The following is a 24669-nucleotide window of genomic DNA, read 5'->3' as shown; positions in this document are numbered from 1 at the left end:
TGCACCATTTCCAGAAACCTGTCACCATGAAGGGGTTTAAAAAGAAAACCAAAATATTTCTTTGGAAGACTTTATGTAATCCTGAAAATGACCCTCCACACCCCCTCCAATCAAAAAGAGACAATTAGTAGCCAACTGAGGATCCACAAGCTGATCCTGATACACATGTGTCACAGGTCCCCAGAGCTCTCCGCAGAGCCAGCAACAGGACTGGCTTTACTTCTGACCACTTTAGCAACCCTCTAAGCTTAGGTACAAGTAAGAGAATCTAAGGCAGTCTGAGCACAATGCTGTTCAGTAATGCTTTAATGCCATTTGAAATCACGGTTGCTAAAATTAAACTGACACTTGGCAGAAATTACCATAACACTTTCCATCATGGCGTCATGACAGGCAGAAAGTGTCTGCATGGCACAGGCGGGTGATCAGAACAGAGCAGTGCACTCCGGGAGGGACCAACATGGGAGGCCACGTGGAGAAAGTCTGAGGGGGAGGTAAAATTGGAGACCCACAATCTCCAAAATCCCTTTGGAGAGACCCAGAAGTCGCAGCTCAAGTTCAAAGTTCGAACTTCTCTCTGCCTTCCTGTCATGTTTTAATTAGAGCAGGGAGGAGGAACTCAGCAGTCTGGCAACAACAAAAAAAAACAACAAAAAAGCAGGCTCTATTGTGTCATCCGCCCAAGTGGGTTTTCTCCCTCTCCTCCCCACCAACCTCAGGATCAAGGTGAACTTGTTCCAAACCAGGAGACGGCGCTCCTGCACTGGCAGGGGTACTTTTAAGGCAACAGAAAGGCACTGTTCTCCCCCTGGGGCCCATGCTACTGCCTCTGTTCCGGCAGCATCTTGTTCTAACCTAAAGCACATGTCCGTTTCCTCACTACACAGCTCAGGAGTCCACTGCAGCGAAAGGGTTAAGCAAATTCTTTGCAACAAGACAAGGAAAGACTCCTGGAGCTGTGCAGGTGCAGAATTACAGCCTGCCAGAGCTCATCATGCCCAGCCCCTGCACGGGGTATCAGAGATAGCAATGCTAGGCTTTTCTTGTTTTCCAGCTTAAAAAAAAAAAGAAAGAAAGAAAAGAAGAAAGAAAAAAAGAAAGAAAAAAAGAAAGAAAGAAAGAAAGAAAGAAAGAAAGAAAGAAAGAAAAAGAAAATGAAACAAATTTTCTGCTCTCTCAGCACAGAACAATGCACACAGTAGATGCTCTCCAAAAAAAAAAAAAAATTGTTGAGTGGTCAACATGGTGTTGAAGATTTCAACAGGGCTTTCTCCCACCCTGCAACTCCCAGCGTGACTTGAGGCTTCCTAGCCCCCACAGGGCAGGCTCAGGGCAGATGAGCCAATGCAACAGTCAAAGGGCTGTGTCTCCTGGTGGGAGTCAGGCCAAAGCTCGGCACCATAATGGAGTCACCTTATTCAGCGCAAATTCACAGAGTTCAGGATTCCAAAAATAATGAAGTCATGCGACATAAGAAAACTGGTGGCCAGGCAAAATGAAAAGGAGAGAAAATTTCTTTTCTGAGCCAAGAAAGGGAAAGGCCAAGGTATGTAAGACATATGCAGCGAACACTTTGTTCTTCCTTTTTTATTTAGTCACAACACATCAGTACAACAGAGGCCAAACCCAGTTCAGTGGAGGTCGTTTACATTATACCTGCTAAAAGAATAAAGCTGTAAAATGATGCTTTTCTAGCCTGAACCAAATTAAATCAAAAGAAGGCTGGAAAGCCCTTTGAATATCTCAACAACCACATGTCCATGCACCAAAAAGGAAAACACAACACTAACATTTCCAGTTAAAAGAAAACCTAGCAGTTCTGGGAAGAAGTAGGTTATGCATTTAACAGGTTCCACCACTGGACTATTCCATTGACCGCTTGCACCCCGAGATCACTTATCCATGTTAACACTTGTGAATTTGAGATCTGTGAGACTGGAACTTCATTGCATTGCTTGGGGCTGGTGAATGCAATTACCTTCCGTCTCCTCCCCACCAACTCCAAATGAGGATCTGGCCTACAAGTGGCTCTCTCCTCCCTAAGCCAGAAAAGCCAAACCCTGGCAGATGACACTAGTTGGTCATATGGACTCAGGGCCCCTGATGGTGTATACACTCACCTGACTGCCGCAGGAGGCAGAGAATGAACTCATCTTCTTTCTTGGATAAAGCTGATCATCTGATTTGTCAACGCTTTGTTCAGAAATATAAAATTCAACATAGATCCTTCCCCCCACCCCGCAAAGGAATATTATTCATACAACACCTTAATTGACAAAATATTAACAAATAGCATCATGTTAACATTGAACTTAGTGGTTTGGAAAATTAATTCTAAAAACATACTTCAACTATACAAGAAGAAAAACAGACCGAAATACTAAATGTTAAAATTCCCCAAACTTTGAGGCAAAAACGGGATCATTCTGAGACAGAGAGGTTTACAAAATAATGAGGCATAGAATAAACCTATTACCAAGTGTTGGTTTGTACTCACTATTTCAATTTACTGTTTGGAACAAAATTTAACAACTAGTTTTTTAAAAACTGCTAATACATGACATGATAAAAAAAAATCTTAAAAAGAAAAAGTAAACCAACAAACCTTTAGTCTTTCAACAAAATTTATCTGAAAGTGTACCTTTTCCTTTTTACTGTTACTGACGACTTTAAGGTGATGTTGGCAACAGCCCAGCTCAGCTGGGATTTTAAGTGTTCCCCTCCCTCATTCTACAGCATCAGTTCTTTAAAAAGCTCCAATCTCCGTTCCCCAAGGTCTATAGGGTTTGCCAAGGTTTGCTGCCTGCGTGGGTGCCGAAGGGCTCAGTGCATTGGGAGACAGTAAGTGAAAGGAACCAAAGGAGAAGGGGAAGGCCGACAGGGAAGCCACCGAGGAGAGCAGGGGCGGCGAGAGTTTGGAGGCGGTGGTGACCACAGGGAGCACCGGTCCGAGGCCGCCGCTAGGGGGCGCCCGCAAAGCGGGCGCCTCCGGATGTGCCGAAGCCAACCTGCCCTGGTGGTGTGGTTCCGTGGGCGAGGCCGTGGTGCCAGTGTTCCCGTGGCCGTTCTGGGGCAGCAGCAGGGGGTGCGCGACGTGCGGGTGATGTCCGAAGGCGCTCCCCCAGGGAATGTGTCCAAGGCCTGCGTGGGCGCCGCTGGCCGCTTCCCGCTGGGAGGCGTAGTTGTTAAGATGTGAGACCAGTCGAACTCGAAGCGGGTCAGAGGCATCTAGTCCTTCAATGATGCTCAGATAACGGGCAACTTCTGCCAGACACTCCCGAAACCCCAAACTCCGATAGTCCATTGCAAGGGCGTGTGCGTCAAAATAGCCTGAGGGAAAGAACAAAAGAAAAACCTTAAGGCTTTGCTCATTTCCCCGCATGCCTTCAGTACCAAAGGCAGCCCTTCCTAGCAAATAAATACGTACAGCCTTGAAAACGGCATGCACGGGTTCTTATGAAGGTCCAAATATTCGGGAGTCGACCAAAGTCTTTGCATTAATCAACAGGAGAAGTATGTCTTTGCTAATGCAAGTTCAAAGCCCAATTAGAAGCTGCTGAGCAGAAAGTGGAATTATACCCTACCAGCAGATGAAACTATGTTCATTCCTTTAATGTTTCCCCCCAACAACAACAAAAAATACATCAAGGACAGAGAAACCACAGAATAGTGAAATTCATTAGACACACAGATGTAAGTTATCATCATGGAGCTTTTAGGCACTTGGTCCTGAGTAAAGCATTTTCCGGCTGGAGACAGACACACAGACCCTGGTCTACTATCTTCTGTTAGGTTTTCTCTAATTAACCACAACAGGTTTCTTTCCTCAAGAGTCATGTAGGAGCTTACCTTTTAATGCTGTCGATAAAATAAAGACCATATACTTAAAAAAAAAAGTCTTTTTCTCAAAATGTCAATAAACAAATGTGGTGAAATCTACTTGATCTTAATCAGGACTGTTACAACTTTAGGGCACCTCTCACATAAAAGGTATTCTCCAAAAGAAGGCGCATTAGCTCACTCCGAAGAGGACTAGAGTGAGGAATTCACTGGAGAATATGTGCATTTGCAAATGCCTTGACCGGGCGACTGTACACGCCACACCATTCTCTCCCCACCCCCAAAGCACGCAGCAAAAAAATAAGGCAGCGACTGCACCAAAGCTGGCCTGCAGTAGCTGCTCATTCTACCCAGAACACTCAGGGCCGCCACTAGACTTGCCACTATAGTGACATGTACCTTTCCCTCCTGCAGTGTGCAGCATTTTCAGGTGATCCACGGTCATCTGGAGGATTTCGGCTTTTTCTAGCTTAGCAGATCCCTAAAGAAGAATATGGCCAAAAAAGAAAAAAAAAAAATTATTTGGCACCAAGTGCCTTTGGGGGAAAAAATTAAAATAGGCACACATGTATATGCTCTCTAAATCATAAAAGTACAAACTAAAGCAAAATGGGTTGTCTTCGCAAAATATGTTGGAATCTGTATGTGATTCATCTCTAGCACAAGCAATATGATTATTTTTCGAGACACAGATGAGGTTTCAGATTAATGAGGGTAAGGATTCCAAAGGTGTGGACAGCTACGGTGAGAGCTCTACGCACATTACCTGCTTCTCAAAGGCACTGGGTACCAGCCGCCTCAGCTCAGACAAACTGTTATTAATCCGGTCCCGTCGGCGCTTCTCGATGATCTGTAGAAAGCAGGCAAAACAAAGGGGGATATTTCCATCAAGACTATAAATTTCAAAATGAAGCAAGGTAGGTCTTTCCATTAATTAATAACAAGACAAGAAGCACTGTAAAGAGACTCACGCCTCTTCGTCGTTTCCTGGCCAAGATCTGTGAAGATGTAGTTGGGGACATGGAACCTAGAGCCGAACTCAAGTTTCTGAATGAAGGGAGGAAAAAAAAAAAAAAAAAACAAGAATCGCTGTTAAGCGAGGGGAGGTGATATGAGGGGTCTCCCCCACGCCCTCCCCGCACTCAAGACTGTTTTTGGCAACTTGGGTTTGGAAGCGCCTCGGGGGTCCTTCACCCCGGACGGCGGCCGGACCGAGATGCGCAGAGGTCAGCGGAGGGCACCGACGTGCCCCGGGCCCTCGCCCACTGTCACCGCGGCCAGCCGACGCTCGCCTCCTGCCCAGGTTCCGCGCGGCCGCGGCCAACTCACCCATTCTCATCCGCACTCTCCTTTTCCACTTCGATGGTCTCGTCCAGCTCGCTATCCGAGGAGCTGTACTCGGGGTGGGCTCGCTTCATGCTGGCTGCGTGGGGGCTCCGGGGGAGGGTTGGCGCGACGGGCAGGGAGGAGTTAACAGCAGCGGCGCCTCTCCGCGCTCGCGGGCTCGCGTTCCGCACACACTGATCCCGCTCACGCTCAGCCTCCGGTTAAAATTCAACCATCCCTTTCCCACGCTGCGCCCCTACTCAGGTCCCGGGGGAGGGCAGGAGGGGTGGAGGAGGCGGGCGAGGGGGCGGAGGGGCGGGGCGGCGGCTCCAGGGCAACAGCCTCCCCTCCGCCAACCGGCTTCTCGCTCCGTTGATTGGCAGCCGCTCCGGGGAGGGACCAGAACGAGGCTCAGGGCGAGGGCGAACCCCGCCCCCGTTCTCCATGCCGGCCCCTGCCCGGCGGCGGTGCGTCGGCTCCGCGGGGGCTTCGCTGGGTCTCCGCTGCGGGGGGCGGGGGGGGCGCAGAGGAGGCGCGGGCGGCTGTGGGCCGGCGGCGGGCAGCGGGGGGAGGCCGGGTTGGGACACAAGCCCGCCGGCGGCCGCGGCCCCGCCCCGCCCCGCGCGCCCCGATTGGCCTGGACGCACGCCAGGGCCGCGCCTGCAGCGCCGCCGGTGAGCCGCACGCGCCGCGGGCCGTGGGAAAGTGCCGGCGCCACGGCCGCCAGCCAATCCGGGCGGCCGGCGGCGGCGACGGCGGCCGCGCTGGCGGCGGCGGCGGCGGCGCTGGGCGTCCGCATGAATGGAGAAGAATGGGCAGGCGGGGGAGCCGGGCCGCGCGAGGGCGCGCCGGCGGAGGCTGGGCGGCCGCGGGCCGGGCCCCCCGTGTGAACCTGTAATCGGAGCCCGGGCGCCGGGCAGCCCCGGAAACCGCCGCCCTGCGCCGCGGCAAATCTCGGCTGCGGGGCCACTCGTGCCCGGCGGCGGGAGGCGCGCGCGGCTGGCGGAGCCGGGCCCAATGCACCTGGCCGGGTGGCGCCCCGGCCGCTCCGTGGGGGCTGCAGGGCGCCGGCGGGGAGCACAGCCCATGCACCGCCGCAGTGGCCACCAGCAAGACGTGGTTTCTGGGGATGTCGTTTTTCGTTTTGGGGGTGGACCGTGTCCCCACATGCAGCCAGTCTCGCTTCTGCAGGGCTTCCCATCCTCCAGAGTGGAATGAGTACCCTGTGCATCTAATTTCCGGGCAAGTGGAACGCTTGTTTTCTCGGCTGACTAGGTGGAAAAAAAAAAAAAAAAAAGACCCCTGGGGATATCCATTATGGGTTTTTTTCTGTTGTTGTTTTTTGTTTCCAGGCTTTGGCGGCCAGATCTCTCAGCGGGCGACAGGGTGGCGGGGCTGGGCATTTGCGTCTGAGGCCGCCCTCTCTGCGGGAATGCACGTCTCTGACCCTTACACACACGCGCGCGTGTACACACACACACACACACACACACACACAGACACCACATCTCCGGCTTGGGTTCTTGGCGTGTACTGGGAGCTCTGCGAAGCTACCCAAGTCCTCCAGAAGATACTGGGGGAGAAAATGGTGTATCTCTGGCCTGATGCCCTATTTGAGGATTTGTGGAAGCAGCCGGATGGGTGTTTTGAATTTGGAAATCCAGGGTTCTCTATCCCTTACAAAGGAGCAGAGCAATTGGTATTCCTCTCAGGTCCGTTCTTTGGCTGCTGACCTTGCAGTCCTGTCAGTGAGGGAGCACTTGATAGATACTGAGGATAAGAAACGTTTTCTCACTTTTGCAAATATCTTCACCGTTTCTATCCCTGCTTAATTAGTGAGTCGTGAGCCCAGTGCCATCTTAACACATTTGAGGCGCCACATCCTCTGAATGGCCTGAGCCTAATAGGTGTGTTGGATTTTAACCCCTCACCTCCACACACATATTATTCCGCCTCCAGGCTCCCACTGAACTCTTGTTTCACTTCACCTTCACCTCCAGGCCCTCACTCCTTTTCCTGGTCTCCTCTGCTTCCCTCTCTAGTCTGGGTCCCTCCCTCAAGCCATGTTGGATTTTTTTTTCTTGCCCTTGTGGCCTGATATCCCCCCCCACATGCCATCTGTCAGTTGTCCACTCAAGATCAACCCCATTTTCTGCTTACTCTGCCCATACGCACAGGTAACAGCTCTTTGGGGGTGGACAGAGGTTCAGCCTCCCAAACTCCTTTCCAACCTCCACAGTCTTCAGTCAGTCCTATCATTCACTGCCACCTGCCTCTTCCCTCACCACCAGAACCTGTTGGTCCAGGCATAGGAAACCCTCCACGGCTCCCCCTCTGCCGTCCAGAAGTCCCTCTGACGTTCATTTTCTTCCCCCTACCCCAGAAATTAGAGTGTCTCCTCCCTCTTTGTGATTCCGTGGTTCCCAGCCTCTGGAGTCTACAGAAAGTGAGCCTTTCCTGCTTTGGCCCATTCTTGCTGCCTCGCAGGGGCATGGGCAGGCTGCAGATAGGTGGGCAAGAGGAAGGGACAACGTTGGGGCTGAGGATTCCTGATTCCACACGAGTACCTAGGCAAATTATTTCTCTCACATTCACTATTACTTTCTGTCAAAAATGAGGTTTACATTAAAACATTACCTTTCTCCTGCTTCTCAATCTTGACTCTCATTTACTCATCCATCCAACTAATACTGAGGTCTTCTGTGTGCCGGGCCCTGTGCTAGGGCTTGAGAATGCAGTGGTGACCCAAGAGTGGCATGGCCCCTGCCTTTCTAGAACTCACATCCTCCTCAGGGGAAAGGGGAGGGTGGGGTGAGGGGAGCTAGACAATGAACAGGTGAAATCGCTGTAGGTATGCTAATGCTCGAAAGCACCTTTTGCTGAAGAAAAACAAGGGGGTGAAGATACGCCATGAGGTCTGGAAAGGACTTTTCTGAGCTTGGGAAGGTACTTAAGAACTAGGCGGTTCAGTTAGAGCCACCAAAGAAAGGGCTGAGGTCCTGCCATGGGTAGCAGAATCACAGGAGAGAGTTGGACTGAGAGTATGAGGCCGAGTTTTCTGCCACCTGCCGACTGGAGGGGATTCATCCCCGGAGGCCTTGAGTAAAGCACGGCTGTAAACTTAGCAGTCCCTTGAGCAAGACACAACCTGCAAAAGTGACCTGCTCTTCAACCCAAGGGGGGCTGCCTAGACCTGGCCCCTCAGGAAAGGGCCTTTTTCCAAAGAGGGAGTGTTTCTCATAGTCTACCTGTCCTGTGGTAGCAGCCTCTCCAGATTTGCACATGAGCCCATCTCCTGGGTCTGTGGAATCTGGATTTATTGACTCACTTATATCCAGCGTGTTGCCTTTTTCTGTGTTCTCTTGCAGAAGGGATGATGCTCCAGACACCTTGGAAGGTATAGGTGCTCCGTATTTTGGAATTCACTCACAGGGCCAGGCCCAGGTAGGGCCTTCCCACAGTTGAACCAGTGAGACCTCCAGAGGGAAAGAGCCCATCCTCAAACTCCAAGTTCCAGCATTTCTGGATGAAAGAGTATTAAGGGTGGCCAACTGGCTGGAAGCTACACAAACAGTGGCTGGGTAGGGGACTGCCCAGGAAAAAGCCCTGAATCTTCAGTTGTCCACTCATCAGAGGTTTGGCCACTGTCAAGGTCCCTATCTGAGTGTCCTAGATAAAGCCCTTTCTCTCAGTTTGCTAGGGAGCACAGGCGATCTTGACTGTAAGTACTAGAAATGGTATGCAGGAAGGCAAGAGACTATACCAGCACCCCCCAAAAAGAGAGGGGCTGCCTCACTCTGGTCTTTTAGGCAAGTTGCTTCTTTATCCAGGCTGAAGCAAAACACCTTTGTTAAAACCACTTTCAGGTGAAGTCAGCCAGTGTTGGAGACATCTGAGTCTTGCTTGTTTATGTAGTCACTTGCCACACTTGTATAAAGCCCCTACTGTGTGCTGGGCACTGAGCCAGGCCTGGAGCAATGAAGAGAAAAGCCCACAGTCTTCATCGAGCTGCTCACACGAGGGTGTGGTAAAGATTCCGTCAGACTAGCCTTAGCCGCACAACATTGGGCAAGTTACTCAACCTCTTTAAACCCCGATTCTCGTATCTATAAAATGGGGATATTCATAATCGTGGTTTTCCGGTGTCATTTTATATAAGATCAGGTCTATCAAGCATTTTAATGGTGCTTGGCCAAGAGGAAGCAAGCACTTAATAAACAGCTGCTGTCTTTATGAGCTAATAATATGCCTGATTCACCGATGAGTAAAACTGAGCACCGGGTTACCCCTCGATTTTCTTCTGATGCTCTGTTACACATCTAATGAGGCTGAAAGGAGGAAAGAATTATTATCTAGTAATTGGATATATTAAAAACAGTCTCTGGAAGGGCACCTGGGTGGCTCAGTGGGTTAAGCCTCTTTCTTCAGCTCAGGTCATGATCTCAGGGTCCTGGGATGGAGCCCGCATCAGATTCTCTGCTCCGCGGAGAGCCTGCTTCCCCCTCTCTCTGCCTGCCTCTCTGCCTACTTGTGATTTCTCTCTCTGTCAAACAAACAAACAAAACAAAACAAAAACAAAAAAAAACAGTCTCTGGAAAGTAATATCCTTTAAAGATGACGAGAAAGAACCTGTGCATTTTGCTAAGAGCACTAGACTATTTTGAGTAGAGCTTAAAATAAGCATCTGCTATTCATTATTAGTGAAAGTTGTGGTTTTTGAGTTTCTTGTTAAGGAACATCCCCAAGCCCACGGTGCTATAAATGTGTGCATAAATAAGTTGCATACTTAGGGAGTTCAGAGATGGCTCCTTTAGGAGAACACCCCAAATCAGAAACTGCAAGACAAGAGTCGCCCAAAACTGTCATACCGAAATTTTGACCGAACCCTAGTTCCCCTCTGTGCCTCACTCTCGCTGCTTTCTGTGGCTGCTGCCTCAAACGCCAGATTGCCTTGTGGCCTGTCATGCCACGCAAAAGTGCATTTCCACTATCAACTCCCCTAATTGAGGTCAGATGTAAGACGCCTTGGTGTTCGCCCCGGGGGAATTGCTTAATTGGAAACCCAGCAGGCAGCCGTGGGTCCATGGGGAGAAGAGGCTTCCAAGCTGCCTGCTGGGGTTAAGGGACCCTTTCCTAGCTCTGCGCCCTTGAGCCCACCTCTTTCCTCCCAACCTGTTTCCTCATCGATAAATAAGAATAATCCCTCCACTTTGGTTCTGTTTCCTTTTGGTTTTTTTTGAAAGGGAAAATGAGACAAAGCATTTTGTAAAATGCTGCACACGTGTTATGTCTCATGCTTGTGAGTTATGATGTTGATGGTGGTGGTGGTTGTAACACGGCCTGCTCCTCCCGAGCTCTGCCTGGCTACCTAGGAGAACGCTTCTGTAAACTCTCCTAGCTCCCACCAGAGAATTCCTCCAGGAGGAGCCACTCTGTCTTTCAAAGGTGGGGTGGGGGAGGGGTATTTAAAATGCTAAAGTGCATTTCACAGACCATTAATCTCTCAAGACTCTGTAAATAAAAGAATCTGTTTTCAAATACATTGGGGAAATTCTTGGAGATCTCAGGGCACAGGAGAGAGAATGGCTCTGAGAAGTCCTTAGTAAGGGACTCTCATGGACATGTGTCTAACTCAGCACTTCCCCAACTTTGGACCCATAAGAAAATTAAGCATAAGTGAAAAGCAACTTAATAAAAAGTATTGTTGAGTTCTGGTTATATAACTTCTGCTTTGAAAGTTCTTTGCTAACTACTCTGTGAGACCAATTCCTTCTAGAAATTTATAAAAACTTTTTTTTTCCAATCGGGAACACGCATTTGTGTGTTATTCTTGTGCTGGGGCCATCCTAATCTTTCTACATAAATTCTTTGTAATAGCAGACATTTTAATGGCACTTACCATATGCCAGGCACAGTTTTAAAAACCTTTTCTATAATGAATTGAATCCTCACACTAAACCAGGAAGGAGGAATTATTATTTTTCTTGGTTTTCACGGAAGAAGATAGGAAATTTGCCCAAAATCGTATCTGACTCCATTAGGGGTTTGATTCCATGACGCCCTCTTTGCCTCAAAGAGTAATTTCCAGAGTATTCTTTCCTCCATTAAAATGACGCAAATAGTAATTTACAACACAGTTTTTGCAAAGTAATTCAAGTACTAACTTGTAATATATTCTTTTCATTATTTAAAGAATTCAACTACTTTTTATTTCCAGACTTTCAAGACAGCTCTGGATATAACTGAGATCAATCTTAAGGTGTCACAAAAGCAAGTTTGCGGTCTCTCAAACTTGTGTTTGTGGACACCTCTGAACCTGCACCCAGTTACCTTCAGTGGAAGGGAAGGCTTGTGATCCTAGATGCCGAAAGGCTCACAGGGAGGCCACAGTGAGGTCTGCAACTTCACTGGACCCCAACTATTCCATAATTTGGCATTTCTGCATTCATAGATGCTTATTACAAATAAGTCTTTAATGATTTTAAATTATCAAAATGCAAAGTGTGGCAGGAGGTACCAGGTGAGCCCCCAATCAGAACTCATAGACTCTGTCTTTGAAAATAGCAGGCTAAAAAAAAAAAAAAAAGAAAAGAAAATAGCAGGTTGCTAACTTCCTAGCTTGTCTGTGTTCCTGAACTGATATACACTGGAGCTTTGGTTTTAAATGGAAAGGAATGTTGTTGAGTGTTTTTGGTTTTCTTACTTTTCAATTTAGGGGCCCAGGGCAGAGATGAGGAAGAAGAGAAGAGCTGAGGGGATTGACTTTGAGTCTCAGAAGAGAGAAGGATTAGGACCCAAAGCTGAAGGAGAGGTTTGTGTGATTACTCTGGGGGAAAAAAATAATGCTGACCAGCACCCCAGTGACAACATGATTCAGATTGGGACGGGGTCACTCTGCAACCCGCACGCACTCCTCCATGCACATTTAGCACCAAATGGCACTGTAAGTGTGTGGGGTAATGTACCAGCAGAGAGACTAGGGGCTCAGCAAGGCAAAGGCTTAAGGAGGCCCTGGCAGTGATGAACTCAGTCCTGAATATCAAGGAGGCCCAGGTAGGGCTGAGTACTTAGAAAGGGGTCAAAATCTGACAGGCAGGAAGGGTTACACTGTAATCTGGGTATTGATGTGACTTTGTTTATACTCCAAGGCTAATGGGTCTAGGCAACATTCCAATCACAAGAGCGAAAATGAAGTGAAAGATGTTTGGATATGATCCTTCCATTTACTGAATTATGTCCTCCCAAATTTCATATGTTGAAGCCCTAATGGTATTCGGAGACGGGGCCCTTAGGAAGTAGTTGGGTTTTTTGTTGTTATTGCTTTTTGGGATTTTGGGGGTTGGGCAGAGAGACTCTGAAGTGGGCTCTGTGCCCAAGGCAGAGCCTGACACAGGGCTCTATCTCATGACCCTGAGGTAGTGACCTGGGCAGAAATCAAAGAGTTGGACGCTTAACTGACTGAGCCACCCACGTGGCGCAGCAGTAGTTAGGTTTAAATGAGGTCACAGAGCGGGGCCCTCATGATGGGATTAGTGCCTTTAGAAGAGACACCAGAGAGCTTGCTCTCTCTCTGCTGTGTGAGGACACATTGAGAAGGCAGCCTTCTGCAATCCAGGAACTGTGAAAAAATAAATCTGTGTTGTCTAAGCCACCCAATCTATGGTATTTTGCTACGGCAGCCCAAACTGAGAAAACTCCTATTTCAAAATTTATAGAATGTTAATATATATCTCTGTAAGTAGGCATTTCTGTTATAGATGTGTTCTATTCCACAGCTTTTAGAATCTATTTTCCTTTTCAGTAACTGAAAGAGCAAAACAAAAGGTTTTTACAAATGTTTCTACTTAAAAGTTCCCATTTTATAGCATCAAAGATATATTTCTATTTTTCTCTTTTTTTTAAGTTTTTATTTACTTGAGAGAGAGAGAATGAGAAAGAGCATGAGGTGGGGAGGGTCAGAGGGAGAGGTAGACTCCCTGCTAAGCGGGGAGCCTGATATGGGACTCCATCCTGGGACTCCAGGAGTGTGACCCGAGCAACTCAACCAACTGAGCCACCCAGGTGCCCATATTTCTATTTTTCAGGGACTTTTCTTTTTAGAATACCTTATTAATTATAAGTTAATGAGATCAGATAAGTATTTTTCCCCCAAATGGCAAAGGGCTTAATTTTTCTGGTTAGTATCACCATTTTTTAAAAAGATTTATTTATTTGACAGAGAGAGAGGGAGAGAGCACAAGCATGGGGAGCGGCAAAGGGAGAGGCAGGCTCCCCACTGAGCAAGGAGCCTGATGCAGGACTCCATCAGAGGGCACTGGGACCATGACTTGAGCCAAAAGCAGATGCTTAACAGACCGAGCCACCCAGGAGCCCCAAATCTTTTAAAATCATAATAAGTTATTCCGTCCCCTAGACTACCCACAAAGCAGGGAGCCCGACTGGGGGCTCAATCCCAGGACCCTGGGACCATGACCTGATGCAAAGGCAGACGCCCAACCAACTGAGCCACCCAGGTGCCCTCGTATCACCATTTAACAAGAGCTTGGGTTTTCAGTGTGGAATCTTCCTTCCCGTCCCTCTCCTTTTTGAGATACTCATCAAATGACAATGAAATGAAGAGATGGTTCATCTCTGCTGCAAGTTCGCCCTGTAGGGAACTACTGAGCCTCTCACCGGCACATGAGACACAGGAACCCAGGAAGGCCTTCTACCTCCTCTTGCCATCATATGAAATCCCCAGAAGTGGTTTCCTCTGGCCGGTCTAGCAACTGTGGCCATCCCTCTGTGAACGACCTTCTGGACTGCAGTGGGCAGATCACTCATTCCCCCCCCCCCCCGAAAGTACCCTCTGGAGAACACAACTTGTTTCCTCAGATTTTCATAAAATGTACAATTGAATAAATTTTTCTTTTACCATCTAAAGACACTATAAAATATTTAACTATTTTGGCCGTTTGGGGTTTATGTTCATTATGTTCATTACTGCATTCAGTAATTACAATACAAAGTATAGAGTAAAGTTAACGTCTTTTTTCCGCTAGGGGAAAAAAACAATAGAAACAGAAAGATGAGTTGGCAGGATTTTTCATAGGGTTTAACACATGCCAGAATTTTTGAAAAGCAGAATGTATCTGGCTCTTAAGGAGCTTGGTTTGTCTTTGCTTCTATGAGCTGTCACTCTGTCCATACACTGTTATCATAATAAATACTGAAGTGCTTCTTAAAACTTTTATCAAAAGTACACTTATCTAAGAATCCACAGCTCTGAGTTAAGTTTTTGTCCTCTGTAAGATATATGACTCTCAGTAAATTTCCACACCCAGTTTTAAGAGTTCATTCAGTATTTCGCTGGTGTTAGTGAAGCAAACTGAAAAAAGAAATTTCAAGTATTCCTTAAATTGGTCATCTGAGCCAAAATTTCTGCTATCAGCCCATGTTAAACTTTTTAGTATTTAATTCATACCACCTTAGTGTCTAAAATTTCCATTTAAAACACAGACTTAAAATACACACACACACACACACACACACACACACACACACACACACACACGATTTTGCTTTACAGTTGTTAAATGCTAAGAGTTTTCTACACAGGGAGGGCCGGGGTGACTCAGTCAGTTAAGGACCAATTCTTGGTTTCAGCTCAGGTCATGATCTCAGGGTTGCAAGATGGAGACCCATCAGGCTCTGTGCTGGGCATGAAGACTGCTTAAGATTCTCTCTCTCCCTCTGCTCCTTTCCCCTTCTCTCTCCCTTTCTAAAGTTTTCTACACAAGTCACCATATTTTAGACTATAAATATTTTTCTTTCTTCATTTGGACCGCGTGGCCCACAACACTGAACTGAGCGAACACACCAAAAATCTTAAAGAAGATTCAGCAAGAGCATATCACAGGGTCATTTTTCTCAGCATTTTCTCTCACTTTTTTTGGAACAAGACTGACAGGAACCCACAAGGCCATCCGTATTGTTTTCTAGGAGGAATTTCCGTATTGCTTTCTCCATGTGTTTGTTCATGAAATCTGGTCTCTGGGACCCGCATTTTAAGGGCAAGCCCGGGAGTGAGAGTATGTGGGTTGTGAATAAAGAAAGAAGTGTGTGAGAGTAAACATTGCGATGCGATAGGTCAACAGCAGTTAGCTGCCTTTATTCCCTCTACCTGTGCTTGTAGCATTTATGGAGTTAGGAGAGAAAACAGGGGAGGGTGTGGTGGTCTGTGCCTAAGTAGGGCGAAGAGGGCCCCGGGTGTAAGGAAACAGGGCAGCAGAGGGAGGGAGCAGTGAAAAGTGATCACCACGCCCAGGAGGAGAGAGAAAGTGAACCAGCACAAGACACTCCAGCTGGGCCGAGAAACAGAAGGGGGACTTTTGAATCCCCATCACACATAATTGAGGTGATACAGAAAGAAATACACACATATAGGAGAAAGAAGGCCTGGAGTTGGAGAATCCGCTAGCAATGAACCTGGATTCAAGCTATGGTTTCAGGGAGGGAAAGAAAGAGGGAAAGGAATTCTCAACTAACTGGAGCATTACTTGGCTTGCCTTCAGGAGGGGATGTCAGAGCCCCGCCAGGGAGAGAACCAAGAATCATTCCCAGACTTCTTGCTCTAAAATGGTGGTTCTCAACTTTTAGTGAGCATTGCAATCGGCGGGAGGGCAAGATATAGCCGCCGTTGCTGCTAGTCCACGGACCACATTTTGAGAGCCACTGATATAGAAGCCGTTTGTCTTTGCTAATCGAGAAACCTAGCTCCAAGCGAGGACAGGGGAGGAGGAAAATTGCTTGTTTTCCTATCTGTCAAAAAAATTGTGAAGGGATACACAGTATACAAGTCAGACAGACTCTTCCAAATGATAAGAACCTTATACTTTTCCAATTAATTCAGGATATATATTAAACTCCACTGAGCTATTTGGATTTGCTGGTTTTGTTGTTGAGAATGGTTTGAGGTTTTAAGGAAGTCACTGCCTACTTGAGAAATCATGGTCTTTCAAAATAAATTTCCCATGGGAAGAGCCCCATAGAGAAGAAAGGGAGCTGTTGTTCCCCCCACCCCCCCCCACGTCAATTGAAATGTACAGGCATCTGAAACCCAAATAAATGAGCAAATAAAAGATGAAAGCATACAGGAGATCATCCTCCAAATCCACAAAGGTGAAATAATTAAAAACTAGGTGAACATTACAGTGGTAATAATAAAACTTAATAATATGTATTAATTATATCAACAAAGAAACTGTGTTCCTCCAGGGTCTACTCCATCATTTTGTATTGAATTATGATTCACCCAAAATACATATATTCCAACTTCAGATCTATGTGTAGATCAGTGGTTCTCAAACTTCAGCAAGCCTCAGAATCGCAGGGAGGGCTTACTACAACACGGAGGCCTGGGCCCAACCCGCAGAGTGAGTGTCTGGTTCAGTAGATTTAGAGTGGGATCAAGACTGTATTTCCAGCAAGTTTTCAGGCAAAGCTGATGGTGCTGGTTCAGAACCATGCTTTAGGAATTGCTGGTTTACATCCATAGTTCACAACTTAGCCATATACTAGAGTTATCTGGGGAGCTAATTTCTAAAAATTCCCAATTCTTACGCCACATCTCAAAACCATCAGAATCTCCTGGGATGGAGCCCAGGCATCAGTTTTTTTGTTTTGTTTTATTTTGTTTGTTTTGCTTTTTCTTAAGCTCTCAGGTGTTTGCAGTGTGCAGCCAAAGTGGAGAAGTTCTAGTTAGATCAGTAGTTCTCAAACCTTGGCATGTGTCAGAATCACCTGGAGGACTTGTTAAATCCCAGAGAACTGGCTCTTCTTCTAGAGTTTCTGATTCGGTGGGTCTGGGTTGCACCCAAGAATGAGCACGTCAATCAAGTTCTCAAGTGATGCTGCTGTGGATCCTGGAACCACACTTCGAGAACCGTGGGTTAGACTGACTTCAACTTGGCTGCACTTGGAATCTATTGGGAGAGCTGGTATAAAATACTGAAATTACCTCCCCTCTGCCCCCCCAAAACAACAAAACTGGGCACTGGGATTTAATCCTTTTTTTAAAAGGATTTTTATTTATTTATTTATTTATTTGAGAGCAAGAGACAGCATGTGGGGTGGGCAGAGGTAGAAGGAAAAGCAGGCTCCCCTCCAAGGAGGGAGGCTGACTCAGGGCTCAATCCCAGGACTCCAGGACCATGATCTGAGCCAAAGGCAGATACCCAACCGACTGAGTCACCTAGGCGCCCTGGGATTTAATTCTTCTGGGATGGTGTCTGGCATGCATGTACTGTCCATCCTCCCCAGGTGATTCTGATGTGCAGCCAAGACTGAGAACCACTGCTAAACCAAGCAAAGGTGATGATTCACTCAATGCATGTGTCTGTCACCTGCAATGCTTGCTGCTCCTCTGGTTAAATATGACCTCTTCCAACTAAAATGTATTCCTGCTTTAATCACTATATTTAATCAATATAGGCAACTTATATCTTTGCTTAAGAAAAATACTACATTGAAATAAATGGAAGATTATGACAGTCATTTTTGAATTTGAGAAATAACTAGGTTAATCCAGGACGGGATTCTCCCCCCCCCTTTGGTTGTTATAAATACAACTTACTGTCTGGATTTTTTTTTTAATGTAACATGGCAACCCACCCCTTTGGTGATCTGTAGCTAGTTATGTAAACAGAAACATTATAACTGTTATTACAAAAGCAGTTTCCTATAAATGAGAATTTATGCTTATATCTAAATAAACTTGAAACCTGATCAAACACCCTGGCTCCAGGAAAATAACTTTGGGTTTGGACAACACAAACCAGGGTAACGTTTTACTGCCAGTTGAAGTTTTTGAACATACAGGGTCATTTTTAATCATATAGTATGAGAATAGTTTGTCTGTTACAGACAGTAGAAGCTAAGATGCGTAAATGGGGTGGCGGTGTGGATGGGGAAGTAGCAAATGGAGTCGACTCTAAACTGGGAGCGTTCTTGGCCGGCTCTCTGATACCAGATACGTGTTTGTAAATAATTACTTTCTACTTCAGTTTTCTCTAGAAACAGTAATACTATTGTGTTTTAGCAGCTGATTCACTAGGTTACCTTTCATGACCCTTCTCAGATATACTATGCAAGGTCCAGATCTAACACCCAGAAAGACTTTACCAATTTAGCACGGGAAAGGCTGAGAAACCACTTCTCACCCATCAGAGTGGCTGTGATTTAAAAAAAAAAAAAATACCATACAGCAAGTACAGGGGACCAGTCACAGAAAGTAAAACCCTCATACTTTGCTGGCTGGGAATTTACCACCAATTTGGAAGCTGTCAGTATCCTTAAAAGTTAAACACAAATTGGGATGCCCGTGTGGCTCAGTCTGTTGAGCTTCTGCTGTGATCCCAGGATCCTGGGATCCAGTCCCCGCACACCGCACATCAGGCTCCTTACTCAGCGGGGAACCTGCTTCTTCTTCTGCCTCCCACGCCCCCTATTTGTGCTCTCTCTCTCTGACAAATAAATAAATAAAATATTTTTAAAAAGTTAAATACAAATTGATCATGTAATTGAGCAATTCTGATCCTAGGTATTCACCCAAAGAGAAATGAAAACATGTTCACACAAAAACTTGCATGTGAATGTTTATAGCAGCATTATTCATAATGGCTCAAAGGTGAAAACAATTCAAATGTGCATCAACCGATGAATGGATAAACTAAATGTGATTATAACCCATGCAATATTACTCACCAATAAAAAGGAAGTCTTGATATATATTACGGCATGGATGAACCTTAAAAACAGGCTAAGTCAAAGAAACCAGTCACAAAAGATGATATATGTTGCCATTTAGATGAAATGTCTAGAACAGGGAAATCTATAGAAAATAAAAAGTACATTAGTGGCTGCTTGGAACTGGGGAGTAAGGGAGGGAGAGACATAGAGGGAGTGGAAGCTAAAGAACCCAGGGGTTTGTTTTTGTTCTTTAAGAGGATGAAAATGTTTTCTTTTTTTCCTAAAGATTTTATTTATTTGTTTGTTTGTTTGTTTACTTGAGACAGAGAACACCAGCAGAGGGGAAGGGCAGAGGGAGAAGCAGAATCCCCCCTGAGCAGGAAGCCCAAAGGGGGACTTGATCCCAGGACCCTGAGATCCTGACCTGAGCCAAGAGAGATGCTTAACCGACTGAGCCACCCAGGCGCCCTGAGAATGTGTGAATGTGACTCTGATGAATATACTAAAAACCACTGAATTGTCCACTTTAAATGAGTGAATTGTATGTTATGTGAATTTTATCTTAGTAAAGCTAATATATAAGGAAGGCAACGTACTGGGTAGGGTCGGAAGCAAATTTCCATCAACCCATCTCTGAAATCACTTTGAACAAGCCCTCTGAACGCGAGCGGACGGAGCCGCTAGCAGCTAGTTAAGGTAAGCGGGTAAGCCGGGTTTGGAGGTGCGGGCTTTCTCCTTCCTGGCGCTCTTGCTTGCGGCCGGGGCACTCAGGCCCCCGGGACCGCCCCTTTGCAAGAGCACGAGGTCGAGGCCAGGACCACGTGCGGCAGACAGACTCTAACCCGAGCGCGTTTCGTTCTTTCCCGAGCCTGCAGCTCCCAACCCCCGGTCCGCGGAGGTCAGTGGGATGCCTGGCCTCATGGCGCGGGCGGCGCTCCTAAACTGGAGGGTCCCTAAGCTGTCGCAAGGAGGCTATCTGATGACGGCCTTTCTTCCTTCTCTCTTCCGCAACAAAGGATAACTGACCTGCCCGGTGTCCTGGCAAGAGCTGAGACTCCCTAAACACGCTTTCCCCCTATTGTGTGCGGGCGCTCTGAGAAGCGGAGGAGTGGTGGAATCCACTGGAGGGACGCTGGGGACAGGGAGGCCCCGGGCGCCGGGATCCCGCTGGCCCTCTCCTCGGGCGGACTGCGCGTCGCCCGCCGGTCTGGGCGGGGCGGGGGAGGAGGCGGGTGGTGGAGGAGGGGAGCTGTAATTGCGCCGCAGTCCTGGTTCCCACGCTCCTATTGTTGGCGACTTTGTTTCCAATTCCCATCACGTGTGCTAATTAGTTAGAGCTGCTGGCTGGCTGGGAGGCGTGTGGCTGGCCTAAGAGCAGAAAGATCACTTCCTGTAGGGAGCCGGACAAGCTGAATAGTACTGGGGTTCTTTCTCTCTCCTTCTCTTCCCGGGCCTCCTTCTCTGCCTCCCAGGAGGGTGGGAGTGAGAAGGCAAGGGGAAGAAATGCTGATTATGGAGCAAATGCCACTGAATTGCAATAGCAACCAAGAAGGGGAGCGGGGAGACTAAGGGCGGGACGTAGTGGATGGAGCAGGATTAAAGGAGAAATTCTCGTTAGACTTTTAACCTGATTAAGAAATGCTTTACAAAATTACTTTCGCAGTTTTGTTCGGGGATTCTTTAACAGAATGGGTTAATAGACGAAAGGTATTTCAGTGTGTTCATTAAAAAAGAGAAAAGTAAAAAAAAAAATAATAATAATAAAAGAAAGAAAGAAAAAAATTTCCACACCGAATAAAACCAGCACATGCATCAGTGTACAATAGGAAAGAAGGGTGAAATACAGTTGAGTCATGACTTTGGACTGGTGACCTGTCCTTCGACTCAAACTTTTGGGGTTTTTGCTCTTTGGTAGTAAGCTCTTAGAAGGGGTGCAGGGACGTGTTGGAGACCGCTGACAGAGGACATTAGTACACTGGACAAAATACATGGTCTCTATTAAAAGGAAAGTTCTTTCTATGTTTCTTGGCTTTTCATGGGGTCACAAGATTTAGTAATGCTTTGCTTCTCAGATGGAAGTCTCCACTTTGAAAATACAATATTATCCATACTTCCTCCCTATAAATGAGAGGAAGGCTGGCTTTTATAAGGACTCACTGTAAAACCTTATATGCTGCAGCAAGAAGGTTCTGCCGTTTCCTTGGAAAGCAGCGGTGTGGCAGAGGAATAAGATCAAGGTGACTTCACTTCACATGCATTCAGTAAGGACATTTTTTAGCATTTCATATGTGCCAGGCACTGGGCTAGGGCTGAGATGGAGAGATGAAACATATGGAACCTGTGTTTAAGTCGCTCACAAATCTAGTTGAGCTCTAGTACGTAAGTACGTAAACCAGTAATTAAGGATGACTCAAAAGTGGACGTATGTATTAGGGACTGTGAGGGCTAGAGGAGTGGTACAGGATCCAACCTGGGAAATTTGGGAAGGCTTCCTAGAGAAAGGATGACTCATCTGACACTTAAATGGCGCATAACACATGGCCAAGAGAGGAAGGCAGAAAAGGGCACTCCAAAAAAGGGGTAAAGTCCTGTGCAAAAGGCCTGGGGGTCTTCACAGAGTATGAGGTGCTCTGCAAACAGGTGTGCATAGCTGTAGCACTGGGCTGGAGGGGTAGGCGTGGAAGAGCTGGACGGGTAGGGGTCATGAAAAGCCTGCTTGAGGACTTCGGACGTCACCCTAAACACCATGAAAGATTTTAAGCAAGAAAGTAAGATCATCAGATTTGTCCTTTAGGAAGATAACTTGGGCAGTAGTTTGGATATGGACTGAAGGGAGTCCAGCTAGAAGCATGGAGAAGAGGTAGGGGACTAATCCAGTAAGAGACTGAAAAGAGGAATGGGATAGAGATGGGTAATGTTCAAGAGATATTTAGAAGGTGGAACTGGCAGAAGAGCTAGAGACCAGTGTTACTTTGCCATAAGCAACTGGGAAGTGTCCAGACAACTCCAGGTTTCTAACTCGTACACCTGGTTGAATGATGGTGGGATTTCCCCGGGACAGGCGACTTGGAGGACAAAGAACAGGCTTGAAGTGGAATGAGGTGATGAGTTTGGCTTTGGCCATGTTGTGCGAGAAGCGACTGTGGGGTATCAAGTAGTAACATCTGAGAGGCGGATGACTGTATGCCTCCAGAGCTTGAAGGGGAGAGGCTGGGGTTGGGGTGGACGATGTAGTGATACAGGAGAGGAAGGCAGGTGCTTTGCTTCTCACTGAGGGAGGGCACACTCACTGACAGTTTCTCTGCAGGTAGCTTCTAGATACTGTCCCAAAAGGGACTTTGGGGGACTGTATGATCCCACTTATATGAGGTATCTAAAGTATCAAATTCATAGAAACAGAAAATAGACTGTGATTGCTGGAGATTAGTAGGGGGTGGGAGGGAGGGAGAAAAGGGGAATTGTCTTTTAGTGAGTATTGAGTTTCAGATTTGCAGGATGAAAAGTTCTAGAGATCTGTTTCATAACGATATGAATATATTCACCATGACTGAACTGTATACTTAAGAATGACTAAGGTGATACATTTTATTGTGTTTTTTAATCGCAATAATTTTTTTTAAAGGGACTCAGGAGGAAAGGAGATAGCAACCCTATCAGTTTCCTTTGGACAGCACTAGGATAAAATCCTTTTACCTTCTGCTAGTGCACTCTCTCCCATTGTTGGTGGGAAGGTTAAGTTGGAACAAACATTGCAGAATAGACAATATCAATCAAGAGCCTTAAAAATGCTTATGCCCTATGACCTACGTATTCTACTGCCTGAAATCAGTTATAAATAAGAAACCAAAAATACTGAAAGAAAATGTGAAATATTAGATATTTTTAAATGAAGTATTCAATAATAGGAAAACAAACATAGCGAAATACCATACAACTGTTATAAATTTTTACAAAGAATTTACAGCCACATGGGAAATATTTATGAAGGTAAAATGAAACAAAATTCAGAACACAAAATTATATTTGTGCTTTGATCGCAACTATGTCAAACACAATCTGTACACAGAATAAAAGCCTGGAGGAAAATATACTAAAATGTATATAGTAGCTATTTCTGGTTGGGACCATTGGTGATTTTTTTCCCCATATACTTTTCTATATTTTCCAAAGGTTCATATTAAGCATATATTCTTTAATAATGGGAAAGTAACCTATATAAATTCCATCTCAATTTTTCTGCCAAATTTTCTGATTCCTTCGACTTTAAGAGAGGTGATCTGCATTTAGTTCAAAGCTGCAATAGATTATTACATAACTGATTATAAATGTGTCAAAAGCCCAGGGGAAGGAGAAATAAACATCCAGCGAAAATTTAGAAAGACTTTGAAAACTCCTCCATTTGAATATCCTTTGCTTTTTGCTGCTCTTGTGTGGGAAAGAGGAAGCAGGGGATCTGATGGGAAGTGATGGGAAGATCTGTCAGGAAGTGATGTCGAACATTTTAGCTGATTATGAGTGCTAGAAAGGCAAATTAAGCCCTTCCCTTTAATTGGCTGTAATCGGTTAAACAAGGTAATAGACCACCTGTGGCCGAGATGGAGCCAAGTCCTGAGGAGCCCCTGAGACCACAGCTTTGGCATTGAGCTGCCCTAAGGTCAGCCGGGATGGGCTTTTGATTCCATATCAAGTTTCTCAGACTACGCCACAAAGAAACATTCAATCAAAACCCGAGTGTATGATTTGGTTTAGAATATTTTTATAAAAGGAAGAAAAGTATGCAATTAAAAATTATTGAAGAATTTATTTAAAAAAATAATCAACAACCAAGCAAGAAAAGAGCATTTCCTATATGCCAAGTGCTTCTCTCAGCATTTCACGTATAATTGACTTATTAACAAGCCTGTGGGCTAGATTCTGTTGGTATCATCATAACCATCCCCAGTTTGCAGACGAGGAAACTGAAGCACAGAGGAAGAAAGATTGGGTCACACAGTTCGTAGTGGTGTAGCTGGGACTTGAACCTAGACAGACTGACTTCATCGTCTACATTCCTAATCACTATACGATGTTACTTCTCAAGATCTCCTTCGAGATCTTATGCTGTACTAGTTACCTGTGAGTCAATCTAGACCAAAGAAACAGAAAAGGCTTGTTTCAGATTTCTCAGAAAGAGAAGCCAATTTCCCTCCCATCCCATATGGACAAAAAAACCCATCACTGGGCGTGGCCATCTGTTGATGTGATAGGCAGTCAATCCTGTGAATGGCAGAGTGGAAAGGCAAGGAATGTTGGGCTGCCGAACTCACCCTACAGCGGGTCCTAACCTTAAGTTTTCTGTCCAGAGAATACATTTCCTTTGTTTTTGCCAGCGTGAGGAAGGGTGTCAATTATCTGTGATGGAAATCATCCCCAATGATCTATGTTTTGCACAAACAATCATCAAGTCCAGTCTGTTCTCCTTCCTCAATATTTTAAAACCCACATACTCCACCCCCCGCCTCCAATCCCCATATCTCATAGTGATTCTGTTCAGGCCACCACTGAGTTCTCATCTGAATTACTGCAAAGCCTCCTTTCACCAAAATCCCTTAGTTCATCTGAGTAGGCCTGAAGACAAAGTCAGAAAAAGGATGTGAAAGGTTGAGGCTATGGCAGGCACGGCAAGAATTTCCCCATCTGGTCATAGGGGGAGCTTTGAAGTCTGCCATGCCTCAGCCCAACCCAAAAGGCATAAGACGAAGCAACCTTCCTTTCTTGGCCCCTTTGATCTTGTGG

The 24669-nt window shown here is 46.2% G+C and overlaps 1 protein-coding gene across 2 annotated transcripts; it reads right to left on the bottom strand.

Annotated features, from left to right (window-relative positions):
* Positions 1–1571: 1571 nt before the first annotated feature.
* Positions 1572–5634, bottom strand: HEY1 (hes related family bHLH transcription factor with YRPW motif 1). 2 transcript variants are annotated; one of them, XM_047728113.1, is made up of 5 exons: positions 5170–5634; positions 4812–4887; positions 4607–4690; positions 4240–4321; positions 1572–3330 (listed from the first exon to the last, which is right to left on the bottom strand). In XM_047728113.1, the coding sequence occupies exons 1-5, from the start codon at positions 5256–5258 to the stop codon at positions 2747–2749; spliced, it is 915 nt and encodes a 304-aa protein (XP_047584069.1). In that variant the 5' UTR covers positions 5259–5634; the 3' UTR covers positions 1572–2746. The 2 variants fall into 2 exon arrangements, with proteins under 2 accessions (XP_047584069.1, XP_047584070.1); XM_047728114.1 differs by lacking the exons at positions 4240–4321; positions 4607–4690; positions 4812–4887; positions 5170–5634 and adding an exon at positions 3780–3852.
* Positions 5635–24669: the final 19035 nt, after the last annotated feature.

Source organism: Lutra lutra, chromosome 4, assembly GCF_902655055.1.
Source record: "Lutra lutra chromosome 4, mLutLut1.2, whole genome shotgun sequence".
In the NCBI taxonomy this organism is placed as follows: domain Eukaryota; kingdom Metazoa; phylum Chordata; class Mammalia; order Carnivora; family Mustelidae; genus Lutra; species Lutra lutra.
This window is presented reverse-complemented; position numbering and strand designations above follow the sequence as displayed.